General features: G+C 46.1%; 1 protein-coding gene across 6 annotated transcripts in view; it reads left to right on the top strand.

The window, feature by feature from the left end:
• Nucleotides 1-14767, top strand: part of LOC140913636 (E3 ubiquitin-protein ligase rnf213-alpha-like) — a 175631-nt gene that overhangs the window by 22973 nt on the left and 137891 nt on the right. For 5 of the 6 annotated variants that reach the window (XM_073350365.1, XM_073350366.1, XM_073350362.1 and 2 more), the window contains 2 exons: nucleotides 947-1013; nucleotides 11566-11675. In XM_073350365.1, the coding sequence (XP_073206466.1) occupies nucleotides 947-1013; nucleotides 11566-11675 (177 nt within the window). The remainder of the gene's footprint in view (nucleotides 1-946; nucleotides 1014-11565; nucleotides 11676-14767) is intronic. The other variant, XM_073350364.1, reaches the window with a different exon arrangement.

Raw genomic sequence — 14767 nt, 5'->3', positions numbered from 1 at the left:
AAGTGAGAAATTCTAAACTGAACAAAGGAAATACTTACTCACACAATGTGTAATTAGCTGGTGGAACTCACTGTCAGTATCCATCACCAAAGCCAAAAGCTTAGCAAGATTCAAAGAAGAACTGGATTTTTATAAAGATAATGAAAACATCAGCTGTTACTTCAGATGGGAGTACAATACATAATAGAATTAAATCTGCACGAGCCATTCTCTAAGTGCCTTTGGTAAGGAAGACATTTCCTCTGTGTTTTGTCCACACCAAATGCTAGGAACTAACCTACAGTTTAGTAGCATACAAATTGCCAGACAGAATCAGACCCAAGGTCCATCTAGCCCAATCTCCTGTCTCCGACAGTTCCCAGCACCGGGTACTTCAGGGAAAGGGATAAAAACCACCACAGTATCCTATGGGATATGTGGGATAATCTTCCTCCTATGATAGAGTTCATCGTTGTCTCTGATAACAGGACATTGGCTTAATTCTTGTGGCAGTGAGTTCCACAGACTAATCACTCATTGTGTTAAAAAGTATTTTTTAAATCAGTTTTACATTTTCCACCTTGCAGTTTCATTGTGTGTTCCTTTGAGTTCCGGGATGGGGAGAACAGATGTGATCAATCTCCCTTCCCTAATCCAGTCAGAATTTTACAAATCAAGAGTCCCATAACTTTTACCATCAGGGCTTCCCCAGGACTCAAGCCCAGCCTTCTGGCACCAAAGTGAAAATCAGATCCCCAAGATACCCATTTTACAGGGCTGCTTACATCTCCCTTTTTCAATTAACATAAAGATGACCCTCATGCAGGACTACATTCCCTGCTGCAGGAAGGCACAGAACAGGCCAATGCACTCCTTCCATCTCGGTTACATCGTAGGGCCACACTGCTGTTAAAAGGTCACTGCTTTGGCACTTTAACTGGAATGTTTTAAAACTTTCTTTTCAAAGAAGCAGGTCCCTGGCAGTGCAGTGAGAGAAGAGTCTGTGGAGCTGGAGGTGAAATCCCACAGAGCAGGTAACCATTCCATTATTTCAGTATGATCTTGTTCATCTGTCCTTGGCCCAATGCTATTCGATATCATTCTCAATGATCCAGAAGGAAATACAAAATCACTGCTGATGTGGTTCCCAGATGACACAACAATCAGTGGGCAGTGAGTGTTGGAATCAGAGCAATTCCACAGAGCATTCGGGATCAGCTGGGCCCAGGGCTGGCCTTACCATGAGGCGAACTGAGGCAGCCACCTCAGGTGCCAGACTGGGGGCGGGGAGGGGGGCCACTAGGACCCAGAGTGTAGAAAATTGTGTCTGCTGCTGGTGCGTATGTATTCTCTGCTCTAGATGCACAGAGATGGTGGAGAGCTGTGCTGGAGGAAGGAGGGCACTAGAGACAGAACAGGCAGGCAGGAGAAAAGGTGAGAGGGAATAACAGAAAGCAGCAGGAGCTGCAGGGAGAGAGAAGAGGAGGAGCCTCTTGTGCACCTCTCCAGCACTGCCAGGAGCCTGGACTGATTAACACCAGCTTCTCAGGGGGCTTCCTGTTTCCTGCTGCTTCCCTGAACCCACTTGAGGAGAACAGGCAGTAAACTGAAGTGGTAGGAGCCAGTTAGGCCCTTAAGATGCTGACATCTTCCCTCACTCAGGCCCTGCTACCAGCCTGCTTATTTGTCCCCTTCAACTGGGTGTTGAGAGCCACTATAGCTAGCACAGAACAGCAGTCATGAGTGAAAGAAGAAAACTCCCCTCTGGTGCAGCATTCAGAGAAAGAAAGAAAGCAAAGGAAGCTTTTCTATCTAAGCAGGAAGGAGCTCTCCTGAGATACATAGACACAAACGTTCACGGTGAGCCTCCTGGCCCCAGTGAGGATGTGAGTGGTGAGGAGATGCCTGATCTTCCAGTTAGTCAGAGTGCAGATGACCTGGCAACTACTGCAGCATCCGTATCTCCATCTCAAATGGATGTAATCATGCACATTCCTGAAGAAAAGTGAAGATCAGAGAAGGGTGTGGAGGAGGTGCAAGAAACAGCTGCTGCTGAGTTTAGTTCCTTAAGTCTCGATGATCCAGGACTGTGGACCCCTTGAGGAGTAGCCTGAGGGACTTCCTTGTACTGCATGGGACACAGCAAGTGAAAAACTTTCTGTTCCCCAAAGACAATGAAAATAGAATTTTTCATCCAACACATTTCTGGCGTGAAATCCCCAATGGTGACAAAGTGGAGAGGCCATGACTTATGTACTCAGAAACCCAGAATGTTGCATACTGTTTTTGTTGCAAACTCTTGCAGTCTAATGTTCCAGCCACATTGGGTTCTACAGGAACAAAGGACTGGAAAAATCTGGCTAAAAATCTGGCATGCCATGAGAAGGCAGCAAATCACCAGAGAGCATTCCATAGGTGGAAAGAGGTTGAGATGAGACTAAGGTTAAAAGCCACCATAGATGACCAGCCTGAAGAGAAGATTGCATCAGAGTCTCTTTACTGACAAAATGTTCTGAAAAGGCTCATTGCCATTGTGAGAATGCTTGCTGAGTTTGATGCTGTACTCCAGGAGCATCTAAGAAGAGTTACCACCCAAGAAATGTACACACACCACTACTTTGGAAAAACCATTCAAAATGAGATCATACAGTTACTGGGAACAAAAGTCAAACAGAAGATTGTGGCAGATCTGAAGTCAGCAAGATATTACTCTGTTATTCTGGACTGCACACCTGACATCAGCCATATGGAACAAATGACTTTAATGGTGCATTTTGTAACAACAACAGAACCTAGTGAAAACGTCCCTGCCATGGTGACTGTCAGAGAGCATTCTCTAGAATTTATTGACATTGATGATAGTACAGGAGCTGGTATGACAAATGTGCTTCTTAAGAGCTGGAAGATACGGGAATTGCGATAGCTGACATGAGAGGTCAGGGCTATGATATGGTGCCAACATGAGAGGAAAGAACAGAGGAGTGCAGACACGGATCCAAGAGTTAAACCCTCAAGCTTTTTTTGTCCCATGCAGTTCTCATTCATTGAACTTGGTGGTCAGTGGTGCAGCATCAGCTTCTAGTGAGGCTGCTGAATTTTCAAATGTAATTCAAAGCATCTATGTATTTTTCTCTGCATCAACTCATCGATGGCAAATTTTGAAGCAACATCTGGGAACATCATCTCTGACACTGAAATCACTGAGTGCCACACGCTGGGACATTCGAGTGGAGGCGATAAAGCCTATCAAACACCAAATTGGGAAGATAGATGATACCATAGTTGTCCTTATGGAGGATAATGCTATGACAGGAGCTGTTCATGGGAGAACAGTGGCAGAGGGATGACAAATCAGATGTCAAGAATTATAACATTCATAAACCAGTCGGAGAACACTTCAATCTCTCTGGTCACGCTATTACAGACATGAAAGTTGAGATATTACAACAGAAAAACTTCAAAACCAGACTCCAGCGAGAGACTGTTGAATTAGAATTCATTTGCAAATTGGATACAATTAACTTAGGCTTGAATAGAGACTGGGAGTGGCTAAGTCGTTATGCAAGGTAACCTATTTCCCCTTGTTTTTTCCTAGCCTTCCCCCCCCCAGACATTCTTGTTAAACCCTGGATTTGTGCTGGAAATGGCCCACCTTGATTATCATACACATTGTAAGGAGGGTGATCACTTTAGATAAGCTATTACCAACAGGAGAGTGGGGTCGGGGGAGAGAAAACCTTTTGTAGTGGCAAACACCCATTTTTTCATGGTTTGTGTGTATAAAAAGATCTTCTGTATTTTCCACAGTATGCATCCGATGAAGTGAGCTGTAGCTCACGAAAGCTTATGCTCAAATAAATTGGTTAGTCTCTAAGGTGAAACAAGTACTCCTTTTCTTCTTAGAGGGAAATGGAATCACCAGAAACATACATGACTTCAAATTTCTGTGTGGCTTAGTTTTGTGGTATGACATAGTGTTTGAAATAAATGTTGTAAGCAAGAGACTCCAAGGTGTTGATCTTGATATATCTGGAGCAATGGAACAACTGGACAAAGCAAAGTCATATCTGGAGTCTTACTGGTCACATGAGGGATTTCAAAACGTTCTGAAGAGTGCACAGAAGTTGGCAGAGGACCTTCACACTGAAGCTATTTTCCCACCCATTCAAGAATACAAGAGTCACCGAAGAAGAAGACATTTTGATTATGAAGCATGGGATAATCCCATAAGAGACCCCAAACAACAATTCAAAGTTGAATTCTTTAACCAGGTGCTAGATTGTGCAATACAGTCAGTTGAAGAACGTTTCATGCAGCTCAAGGAACGCAGCAGTATATTTGGGATGTTGTATGATATTCCCAAACTCCTCACTATACCTGAAGAAGATCTACACCAGCAATTCAGGGCACTAGAGACAGTATTGACACATGATGAAATGTGCGATATTGATGCGAGTGATTTAGGTGATGAACTGAAAGCCCTTTCAAGATACATTTCAGCAGGATCAACTCCAAAGGCTGTTCTGGAATATATGTGCACAAATAAGATGACCACCCTCTTTCCAAATGCTTTTGTTGCTCTGCGCATACTTCTAAACTTCCTGTAACAGTTGCCAGTGGAGAATGCAGCTTCTCCAAGCTGAAGTTAATAAAAACACATCTGCGCTCCACAATGACACAGGAGAGGCTGGTTGGCCTTGCAACCATCTTGATAGAGCATGAGCTGGCCCAGACTGTGGACCTTCAGGAAGCAGTTCAAATCTTTGCAACCAAGAAGGCACGGAAAGCACCACTTTGATTATTCAAACAGATAAAAATGCCAATGTTTACTATGCAGACAAGAAAAACTACATTTGCTGTTCAGAGGTTTGAAAGTTAAGAGTTACTTAAAATTTGTGAACAAGGCATTTTAAGTTGTTAGTTTTCCCTTATTGGGGTAGATAGCAGAGCAGTACCATGAGAGGAGAAGAACAGGAAGAAGGCAGAATTGAGACCTTTCAAAGTTTTGGCCCAAGTGAGGGGGCATGGGGGCGTCATTTGAGCTCCCGGCCTCAGGTGCCAAAATGTTGTGGGCCGGCCCTGGCTGGGCCCATGGGAACATGCATTTTAATACAGCCCAGGGGCAAGGTTCAGGAAGCAAGAACATAGGCCGCACTTGCCAAATGGGGGCTGTATCCTTGAAAGCAGGGGCTCTGCCTGGGAAGGGCAGAAGGGGGTCCGGTGGAAACCTGCCTAACAGGAGCTCCCTGTGCGATGCTGTGCCTATGGTGGCAAGGCGATCCCTGGAGAGAGAAGCAGTGGGATATCGAGCAGGGGCAGAGGGGCCGGGTTACTTCTGTACATGGCATTAAAGAGATTGTTCCTGGAGACTGTGGCAGGTCTACACTACAAACGTACAGACCTGATACAGCTGGGCTGCTGTGGTGCTTCTGGTGAAGACACACTAAGTGGCGGGAGAGAGCCCTCCCATCCGCTTCATAGCTCCACCTCCGCGAGAGGCGATGGCGACGCTGGTGGCAGCTCTCCTGCTGACATAGCGCTCGCTGTCCACACCGGTGCTTAGCTCGGTATAACTACATCACTCAGGGGTGTGGATTGTACATACCCCGAAGTGACCTGGTTATACTGAAGTAATTTTGCAGTGTAGACCAGGGCTGTGTTCAGTTCTGGTGTCCACACGGATGGTGACCAACTGTTAATGGTTCAGAAAAAAGCTGCAAGGATTATTAGAGGTCTGGAAAAAACCTCGTAGTGAGAGACTCAGAAGCTCAATCTATTTCATTCATCCCATGAGACTGAAAATATCATATTGCCTCTATAAAAATCTATAGTATGCCCACATTTTGAATACTGTGTGCAGATGTGGCTGCCCCATCTCAAAAAATATATATTGGAACTGGAAAAGGTTCAGAAAAAGGCAACCAAAATGATTAGGGGTATGGAACAGCTTCCGTATGAGGAGAGATTAGTAAGATTGGAACTTTTCAGCTTGCAAAAGCTACATCTAGGGGGATATCATACAGGTCCTTAAAATCATGACTGGTGTGGAGAAAGTAAATAAGGAAGTGTTATTTACTCCTTCTCATAAGTGGAAGGTTGGACATATGACCAGGGAAGAGTATAAAAATATTGCTCGGGCATGTAGGAATGAAATCAGGAGGGCCAAATCGCTCCTGGAGCTGCAGCTAGCAAGAGATGTCAAGAGTAACAAGAAGGGTTTCTTCAGGTATGTTGGCAACAAGAAGAAAGCCAAGGAAAGTGTGGGCCCCTTACTGAATGAGGGAGGCATCCTAGTGACAGAGGATGTGGAAAAAGCTAATGTGCTCAATGCTTTTTTTGCCTCTGTCTTCACTAACAAGGACAGCTCCCAGACTGCTGCGCTGGGCATCACAGCATGGGGAGGAGGTGACCAGCCCTCTGTGGAGAAAGAGGTGGTAAGGGACTATTTAGAAAAGCTGGACATGCACAAGTCCATGGGGCCGGATGAGTTGCATCCGAGAGTGCTGAAGGAATTGGCGGCTGTGGTTGCAGAGCCATTGGCCATTATCTTTGAAAACTCGTGGCGAACGGGGGAAGTCCCAGATGACTGGAAAAAGGCTAATGTAGTGCCAATCTTTAAAAAAGGGAAGAAGGAGGATCCTGGGAACTACAGGCCAGTCAGCCTCACCTCAGTCCCCGGAAAAATCATGGAGCAGGTCCTCAAGGAATCAATCCTGAAACACTTACATGAGAGGAAAATGATCAGGAACAGTCAGCATGGATTCACCAAGGGAAGGTCATGCCTGACTAATCTAATTGCCTTCTATGATGAGATTACTGGTTCTGTGGATGAAGGGAAAGCAGTGGATGTATTGTTTCTTGACTTTAGCAAAGCTTTTGACACGGTCTCCCACAGTATTCTTGTCAGCAAGTTAAAGAAGTACGGGCTGGATGAATGCACTATAAGGTGGGTAGAAAGTTGGCTAGATTGTCGGGCTCAACGGGTAGTGATCAATGGCTCCATGTCTAGTTGGCAGCCGGTGTCAAGTGGAGTGCCCCAGGGGTCGGTCCTGGGGCCAGTTTTGTTCAATATCTTCATAAATGATCTGGAGGATGGTGTGGATTGCACTCTCAGCAAATTTGCGGATGATACTAAACTGGGAGGAGTGGTAGATACGCTGGAGGGCAGGGATAGGATACAGAGGGACCTAGACAAATTGGAGGATTGGGCCAAAAGAAATCTGATGAGGTTCAATAAGGATAAGTGCAGGGTCCTGCACTTAGGATGGAAGAACCCAATGCACAGCTACAGACTAGGGACCGAATGGCTAGGCAGCAGTTCTGCAGAAAAGGACCTAGGGGTGACAGTGGACGAGAAGCTGGATATGAGTCAGCAGTGTGCCCTTGTTGCCAAGAAGGCCAATGGCATTTTGGGATGTATAAGTAGGGGCATAGCGAGCAGATCGAGGGACGTGATTGTTCCCCTCTATTCGACATTGGTGAGGCCTCATCTGGAGTACTGTGTCCAGTTTTGGGCCCCACACTACAAAAAGGATGTGGATAAATTGGAGAGAGTCCAGCGAAGGGCAACAAAAATGATTAGGGGACTGGAGCACATGATTTATGAGGAGATGCTGAGGGAACTGGGATTGTTTAGTCTGCAGAAGAGAAGGATGAGGGGGGATTTGATAGCTGCTTTCAACTACCTGAGAGGTGGTTCCAGAGAGGATGGTTCTAGACTATTCTCAGTGGTAGAAGAGGACAGGACAAGGAGTAATGGTCTCAAGTTGCAGTGGGAGAGGTTTACGTTGGATATTAGGAAAAACTTCTTCACTAGGAGGGTGGTGAAACACTGGAATGCATTACCTAGGAGGTGGTAGAATCTCCTTCCTTAGAAGTTTTTAAGGTCAGGCTTGACAAAGCCCTGGCTGGGATGATTTAATTGGGGATTGGTCCTGCTTTGAGCAGGGAGTTGGACTAGATGACCTCCTGAGGTCCCTTCCAACCCTGATATTCTATGATTCTATGATTCTATGATAACACAAAAACTAGGGGTCGCCAAATGAAATGAATAGGCAGCAGTTTTAAAGCAAATAAAAGGAAGTATTTCTTCACAAAACACACAGTCAACCTGTGGAACTCTTTGCCAGAGGATATTGTGAAGGCCAAGACTATAACAGGGTTCAAAAAAGAACTAGATACATTCATGGAGGATAGGTCAATCAATGGCTATTAGCCAGGATGAGCAGGAATGGTGTCCCTAGCCTCTGTTTGCCAGAAGCTGGGAATGGGCGACAGGGGATGGATCACTTGATGATTACCGGTTCTGTTCATTCCCTCTGAAGCATCTGGCAATGGCCACTGTTGGAAGACTGGATACTGGGCTAGATGGGCTTAGCCCCTTTCATTTTCTGCTTAAGCTCCTCCTGTGATCAGTTCCCCTGACTTTCAGATGATGAAGATGGAGAGGCTCCTGTAGCAGAAATTAATATACAGAGAGCAGAGCAAACAGCAGCATTCTCATGCCAAGGTAAAACCCCAAATAATGGCCCAGATTCTACTCTTTTGTTCTGGATACTTTGTGCCACTCAGGTGGGGCCCAGTGGTGGAGTCTTGCCCATGCTGGCCAGCTGAGAGTTCCCCTCTCTGGGGAAGTTCTCAGCTGGTGTAAGGTCGCAGAGCTGCCAGTTGGACCCTGCCTGCACCCTGGCACAGGAAGTGGAGAATGTGCATAGCTCAGGCAGACTCTGTCCTTACACTGGTGTCTAGTGTCTGAGATGTACAGCTGATGCTGTGAGTATCATCAAATTACACGCTGAGTCTTTGGGGCTGCACCTTTCACCACTCCATTTGAAGAGCTCATGCCATTGCCCCCCACCATCCCCAGGAGGGACAGGCAAGTTTTCCCACCGTACACTGTGAAAGCCATTCTAGAGAGGTGGAGCTCACACGAGCACGACAAACTCTGGCATGCATAGGTGCTGACTTCCCCTCTAGCCAGGGGATGCTCGGCCCTGCCTCCGTCCTAGGCCCTGCCCCTCACTCCTTCCTATTCCTGCCCCTGCTCCGCCCCCACACTGCCCCATTCCAACACTTCCCCCAAATCCCCGCCCCGACACGCCTCTTCCCTGCCTCCTCCCCCAAGCACTCCCCATCCCCGCTCCTCCCCCTTCCTCCCGGAGCATCCTGAACTCTGTGTAACAGCTGTTCGTGGTGGGCAGGAGGTGCTGAGTGTGGGGAGCTTGACTGTTGGTGGGAGCTGAGCACGCACTAACTTTCCCCCATGGGTGTTCCCGGAGTCGGCGCCTATGCTGGCATGCGCCTCCCCCCGCCCCCCCCCGAAGTCCGAGCCACGTGTGAGTGAGCCGAGCTCCAGGGGGGCGCAGGATGTACTATAGCTACCCTTGCAGAACGTAAGAATGGCCTTACTGGGTCAGACCAATAGTCCATCTAGCCCAGTATCCTGTCTTCCAGCAGTGGCCAATGCCAGGTGCTTCAGAGGGAATGAACAGAACAGGGCAATTATCAAGTGAGCCATCCCTTGTCATCCAGGCCCAGCATCTGGCAGTCAGAGGCTTAGGGACACCGAGAGCATGGGGTTGCATCCCTAACCATTTTGGCTAATAGATCTATCCTCCATGAACTTATCTAATTCTTTTTTGAACTCAGTTATACTTTTGGCTTTCACAACATCCCCTGGCAATGAGTTCCACAGGTTGATTCTTTGTGTGAAGAAGGACTTCCTTTTGTTTGTTTTTAAACCAGCTGCCTATTCATTTCACTGGGTGCGTCCTGGTTCTTCTGCTATGTGAAGGGGTAAATAACATGTCCTTATGCACTTTCCCCTCCACCATTCATGACTTTATAGACCTTTGTCATTTGTCATCTCTTTTCAGGCTGAACAGTCCCCGTCTTTTTAATCTCTCCTTATAGGTCAGCTTTTTTAACTACTGCTGCACAATAAGTGGATGTTTTCTAGGACTCCAAGATCTTCTTCTTGAATGATAGCAGTTAATTTAGATCCCATTATTTTGCATGTACAGTTGGGATTATATTTTCCAATGTGCATCACTTTTGCATTTATCAACACTGAATTTCATCTGCCATTTTGTTGCCTAGTCAACCAGTTTTGTGAGATCCCTTTGTAACTCTTCACAGTCTGCTTTGGACTTAACTGTCTTGAGTAGCTTTGTATCATCTGTAAATTTTGCCACCTTACTGCTTACCCCTTTTTCCAGATCATTTATGAATATGTCCAAGTATCGACCACTAGGGGACACCACTATTTACCTCTCTCCCTTCTGAAAAAATTACCATTTATTCCTACTGTTTCTTTCCCATCTTTTAACCAGTTACTGATCTATGAGTGGACCCTCCCTCTTATCCCATGGCTGGTTACTTTGCTTAAAAACCTGTGGTGAGGAACCTTGTCAAAGGCTTTCTGAAAGTTCAAGTGCACTGTATCCACTGGATCACCCTTGTCCACCTGTTTGTTGACCCTCCTCAAAGAATTCTAGTAGAGTGGTGAGGCATGATTTCCCTTTACAAAAGCCATGTTGACTTGTCCCCAGCAAATCGTGTTCATCTCTGTGTCTGATTATTCTGTTCTTTACTATAGTTTCAACCAGTTTGCCCGGTACTGAAGTCAGGCTTACTGGCCTGTACTTGCCTGGATCACCTGTGGAGCCTTTTAAAAAATTTGGCAGCCCATTGGCTAACCTCCAGTCATCTGGTACAGAAGCTGATTTAGGTGATAGGTTACAAATCACAGTTAGTAGTTCTGTGACTTCTTATCTGCGTTCCTTCAGAACTCTTGGGTGAATACCATCTGGTCCTGGTGACTAATTGCTATGTAACTTCTCAATTCGTTCCAAAACCTCCTCTACTGACACCTCAACGTGGGACAGTTCCTCAGATTTGTCACCTAAAAGGAATGGCTCAGGTGTGGGAATCTCCCTCAGCTCTTCCACAGTGAAAACCAATGCAAAGAATTCTTTTAGCTTCTCCACAATGGCCTTGTCTTCAGATTCAAAGGAAGTTGAGAGCCTGTTTCCTTATTGTCATTAGGAATCATGTTTGTTAGGACAGTGTCTCGGGTCAACCAAAAATGTGGCCTCATTGTGCTAGATGCTGCACAGACACAGAGTGGTAGATGTCCTTGTCCCGAAGAGTTGACGATCTCAACAAACCAGACAGACCCAGGGTGAGGGAAAGGGTAGGACACACCAGCAGAGTGACCAATGGGATGGTGGCAAATCAATTTTCTATTTTCCAGAGGGTTTAGTTAGGTGGGGACCAGCTACATGGACAGAAAAGAGAAGTGAGAGGGGACCCAGAAGAGAGGCTGAGGGGGACAGGGCAGGAGAGAAGAGGATAAAAGGGGCAGGTGTGGATTGAAACGGAGGTGAAGAGACTTTGGGGAGGGGGAGGGTTGGAACAAGCAGCCAATTGGAGAAAGTCCTGTCCAAACTATAGAGAACCAAACGGTTTCCTCATTTCCTGTGTCCTGCAGGACAGCTCCGGAAAGGAGGGGCACGAGGCATGTGTGAAGGATGCTGGGATGGGTAAAAACTGGTGATCTTCACTTGTTGTTTGTTTTGCACCCAGAACGGAGAACTTCAGAACCGAACCAAGACGAAGCACGTCTGCTGGGTTCAGGACGGGAATTGGGACCTGGATCCCAGCTGCAGTGCCGTGCTGCTGGGGTAACAGATGAGGTGGGAGTTTTATTTAACCTGATCAACATCAGCTGAGCATCGTTATTCCAACAATTAGCAGGCAAGCTGGCTTGGTTGGTGGCCCAGGGCAAGATCCCAGTTCAAGTCTGGCCAGCAAACTTTTTTAGTTTAAATTCACAGGGACTGTTATGATCATCTAAGTTTGGTTCCTACATAACCCAGGCCAGAGAACCTCACCCAACCTCATGTCAGGGGTGAATATGGCATCACTCTCCGTTACCTCAAGTGACCTCTAAATGGCCCAGAGTCTCTCATAGGGATGCTGCACTGGCATCCCCTTACCCTGGGAGCACCCTGCGGGCCAGCGGGCTGGGAGGTGAGGGCTGTAAAGCTGCTCCAGCAGCTCTTAAAATACCCGAGATTGCTCCTACACAGAGAATCCAGAGCAGACCCTAGAACGGAGTCTTTTAATTTTGTTTTTTAATGGCAAATGGATCTAGATTTATTACTGTTAATCTGCCTTGAGATTTCTTGCTATTTATGATTATTTCTTTCAGCTAGGGCGGGTCAAAATATTTCCATCCAAACTGGTTTTTAATGGAAAATTGGATTTTCAACTAAGTGAAGTTGAGCGTCCACACTGCATTGTAAAGCTGTGTTTACAATTGCTGGGCCTGGGTCTCACAGCCATGCTAACACTTCCATGCTGCACTACACGGACCTTCTGACTTGGGTCTGCGTCCACACTGTAAAATGACAGTCAAGGTGGGATTCGGGCTCTGACCCATCCCCTAGCAGGGTCTGGAGTGCTGGCTGATCTGAGTCAGACTGATTTTGTGTGAACGGAAGTGGGTTTAGGCTTAAACCTGAGTGAAAACCTGGTCTTAGTGTAGACGTACCCTAGCTGGGCAGCCAAACATTGTGGTGATGCCCAAATATTAGTCGGCCTCTTCTGAAAATTTAGGCCGATTTATGCAAAGCATATTTATCTCTGACTGTAGGTTTTAATAGCCTTAGAAGCACCAAGTACTTCTGTTCAAAGACACGTAAATGAAAAACCAATAACCCACAATTCACACGCTCATCAATTCCAAGGCCAGCAGGGCCCAATGTTTGTCCAATCTGGCCTCCAGCATAACCCAGGCGAAAGAATCTCTCCCAGCCATTTCTGCATCCAGCCCTATAACACCTGGCTGAGTTAGAGCAGATTATCCCAGTCCTGCAAGCCAAGAAAACAGATGAGTTTTGTAATCCCCGAAGGTCAACAGATCTGGAGGTGTGAAGTGAGTTGCAAGATTGTGAATTCCTTGCAGAAAGTATCCCTGTTTGTTAAACCAGGGGCCTACTTCGCTGGTCGTAGCTGTAGAGGTATCTCATGGGGAGAGAACGGAATATTCAACAGTAAGATCCCAAGCCACTTATGGCTTTCTGGGTCACATCCAAAATCCTAAACTGCACTGCCAATCAGCAGCCAGTGCTGACCTTGGAGCCCTGGTATATGGGCCTAACTGTGATGCACGGCGTACCAAGAGCGCAGCCACAGCCTGCATCTCAATTGACTTTATGAGCAGAGCTGAGCAAATACCTGATTTTTCAATTCAGGGGTTGAACTAAAAAAATCTGAAAAAGCCCCCCATTTTGAGTTGAAGGATTTTTTATTTAATTTTGGGTTTGTTTTACGTGTTTTTTCATTTTTTAACTCAGCTAAATTTCAAAACAAATTGCCATTTTGAAATGAAAACTCAGGGTGAAAAGTTGAAATGTTTTGTTTTGAAATTGCCAACAATAAGCTACTTCAATGTCTTCAAATTCTTTCCCTGTTTTTTTCCAGCCAAAACAATTTGCCAGATTAGATCAAATTTTTGGAATAGTTTTGTTGCCTCAAAAATGCATTTTTTGGCCAATATATTATTCACCTAAAAAAATTTTAGGTTGTCCCTAAAAGGGTTGTCCCTTCCAACCCTGATATTCTATGATTCTATGATTCTATGAAATGTGCCCAGCTCTATTTATGAGGGTTCTTAAGTTGTAACTCCATGAAAAACAACTTGGATTGGGGTCATTTAGTTGTGACAAAGGCCAGGGTGACTGGCCTTTGCACCACATCCCAGAGGAAAGGCTGCATCCTTCAATAAAATCATATCTCCCCCCAACAAGAGGCTTCTGCTATCGCCAGGACAAGAGACCAGCATTCAACACCAGCAGGAGTCACCAGTGAAGAATCATAGATCATAGAATTATAGAATATCAGGGTTGGAAGGTACCTCAGGAGGTCATCTAGTCCAACCCCTGCTCAAAGCAGGACGAATCCCCAACTAAATCATCCCAGTCAGGGCTTTGTCAAGCCTGACCTTAAAAACCTCTTAGGAAGGAGATTCCACCACCTCCCTAGGTAACCTGTTCCAGTGCTTCACCACCCTCCTAGTGAAAAAGTTTTTCCTAATATCCAACCTAAACCTCCCCCACTGAAACTTGAGACCATTACTCCTTGTTCTGTCATCTGCTACCACTGAGAACAGTCTGGATCCATCCTCTTTGGAACCCCCTTTCAGGTAGTTGAAAGCAGCTATCAAATCCCCCTTCACTCTTCTCTTTTGCAGACTAAATAATCCCAGTTCCCTCAACCTCTCCTCATAAATCATGTGCTCCAGTCCCCTAATTATTTTTGTTGCCCTCCGCTGGACTCTTTCCAATTTTTCCACATCCTTCTTGTAGTGTGGGGCCCAAAACTGGACACAGTACTCCAGATGAGGCCTCACCAATGCCGAATAGCGGGGAATAATCACGTCCCTCGATCTGCTGGCAATGCTCCTACTTTTCAGCCCAAAATGCCGTAAGCCTTCTTGGCAACAAGGGCATACTGTTGACTCATATCCAGCTTCTTTTTCACTGTAACCCCTAGGTCCTTTTCTGTAGAACTGCTGCCTAGCCATTCAGTCCCTAGTCTGTAGCAGTGTATGGGATTCTTCCGTCCTAAGTGCAGGACTCTGCACTTGTCCTTGTTGAACCTCATCAGATTTCTTTTGGCCCAATCCTCTAATTTGTCTAGATCCCTCTGTATCCTATCCCTACCCTCCAGTGTATCTACCACTCCTCCCAGTTTAGTGTCATCTGCAAACTTGCTGAGGGTG

The sequence above is a fragment of the Lepidochelys kempii genome, chromosome 6 (genome assembly GCF_965140265.1).
Source record: "Lepidochelys kempii isolate rLepKem1 chromosome 6, rLepKem1.hap2, whole genome shotgun sequence".
Taxonomy (NCBI): domain Eukaryota; kingdom Metazoa; phylum Chordata; order Testudines; family Cheloniidae; genus Lepidochelys; species Lepidochelys kempii.
The sequence above is the reverse complement of the archived record's forward strand: the minus strand, read 5'-3'. Positions and strand labels throughout refer to the sequence as shown.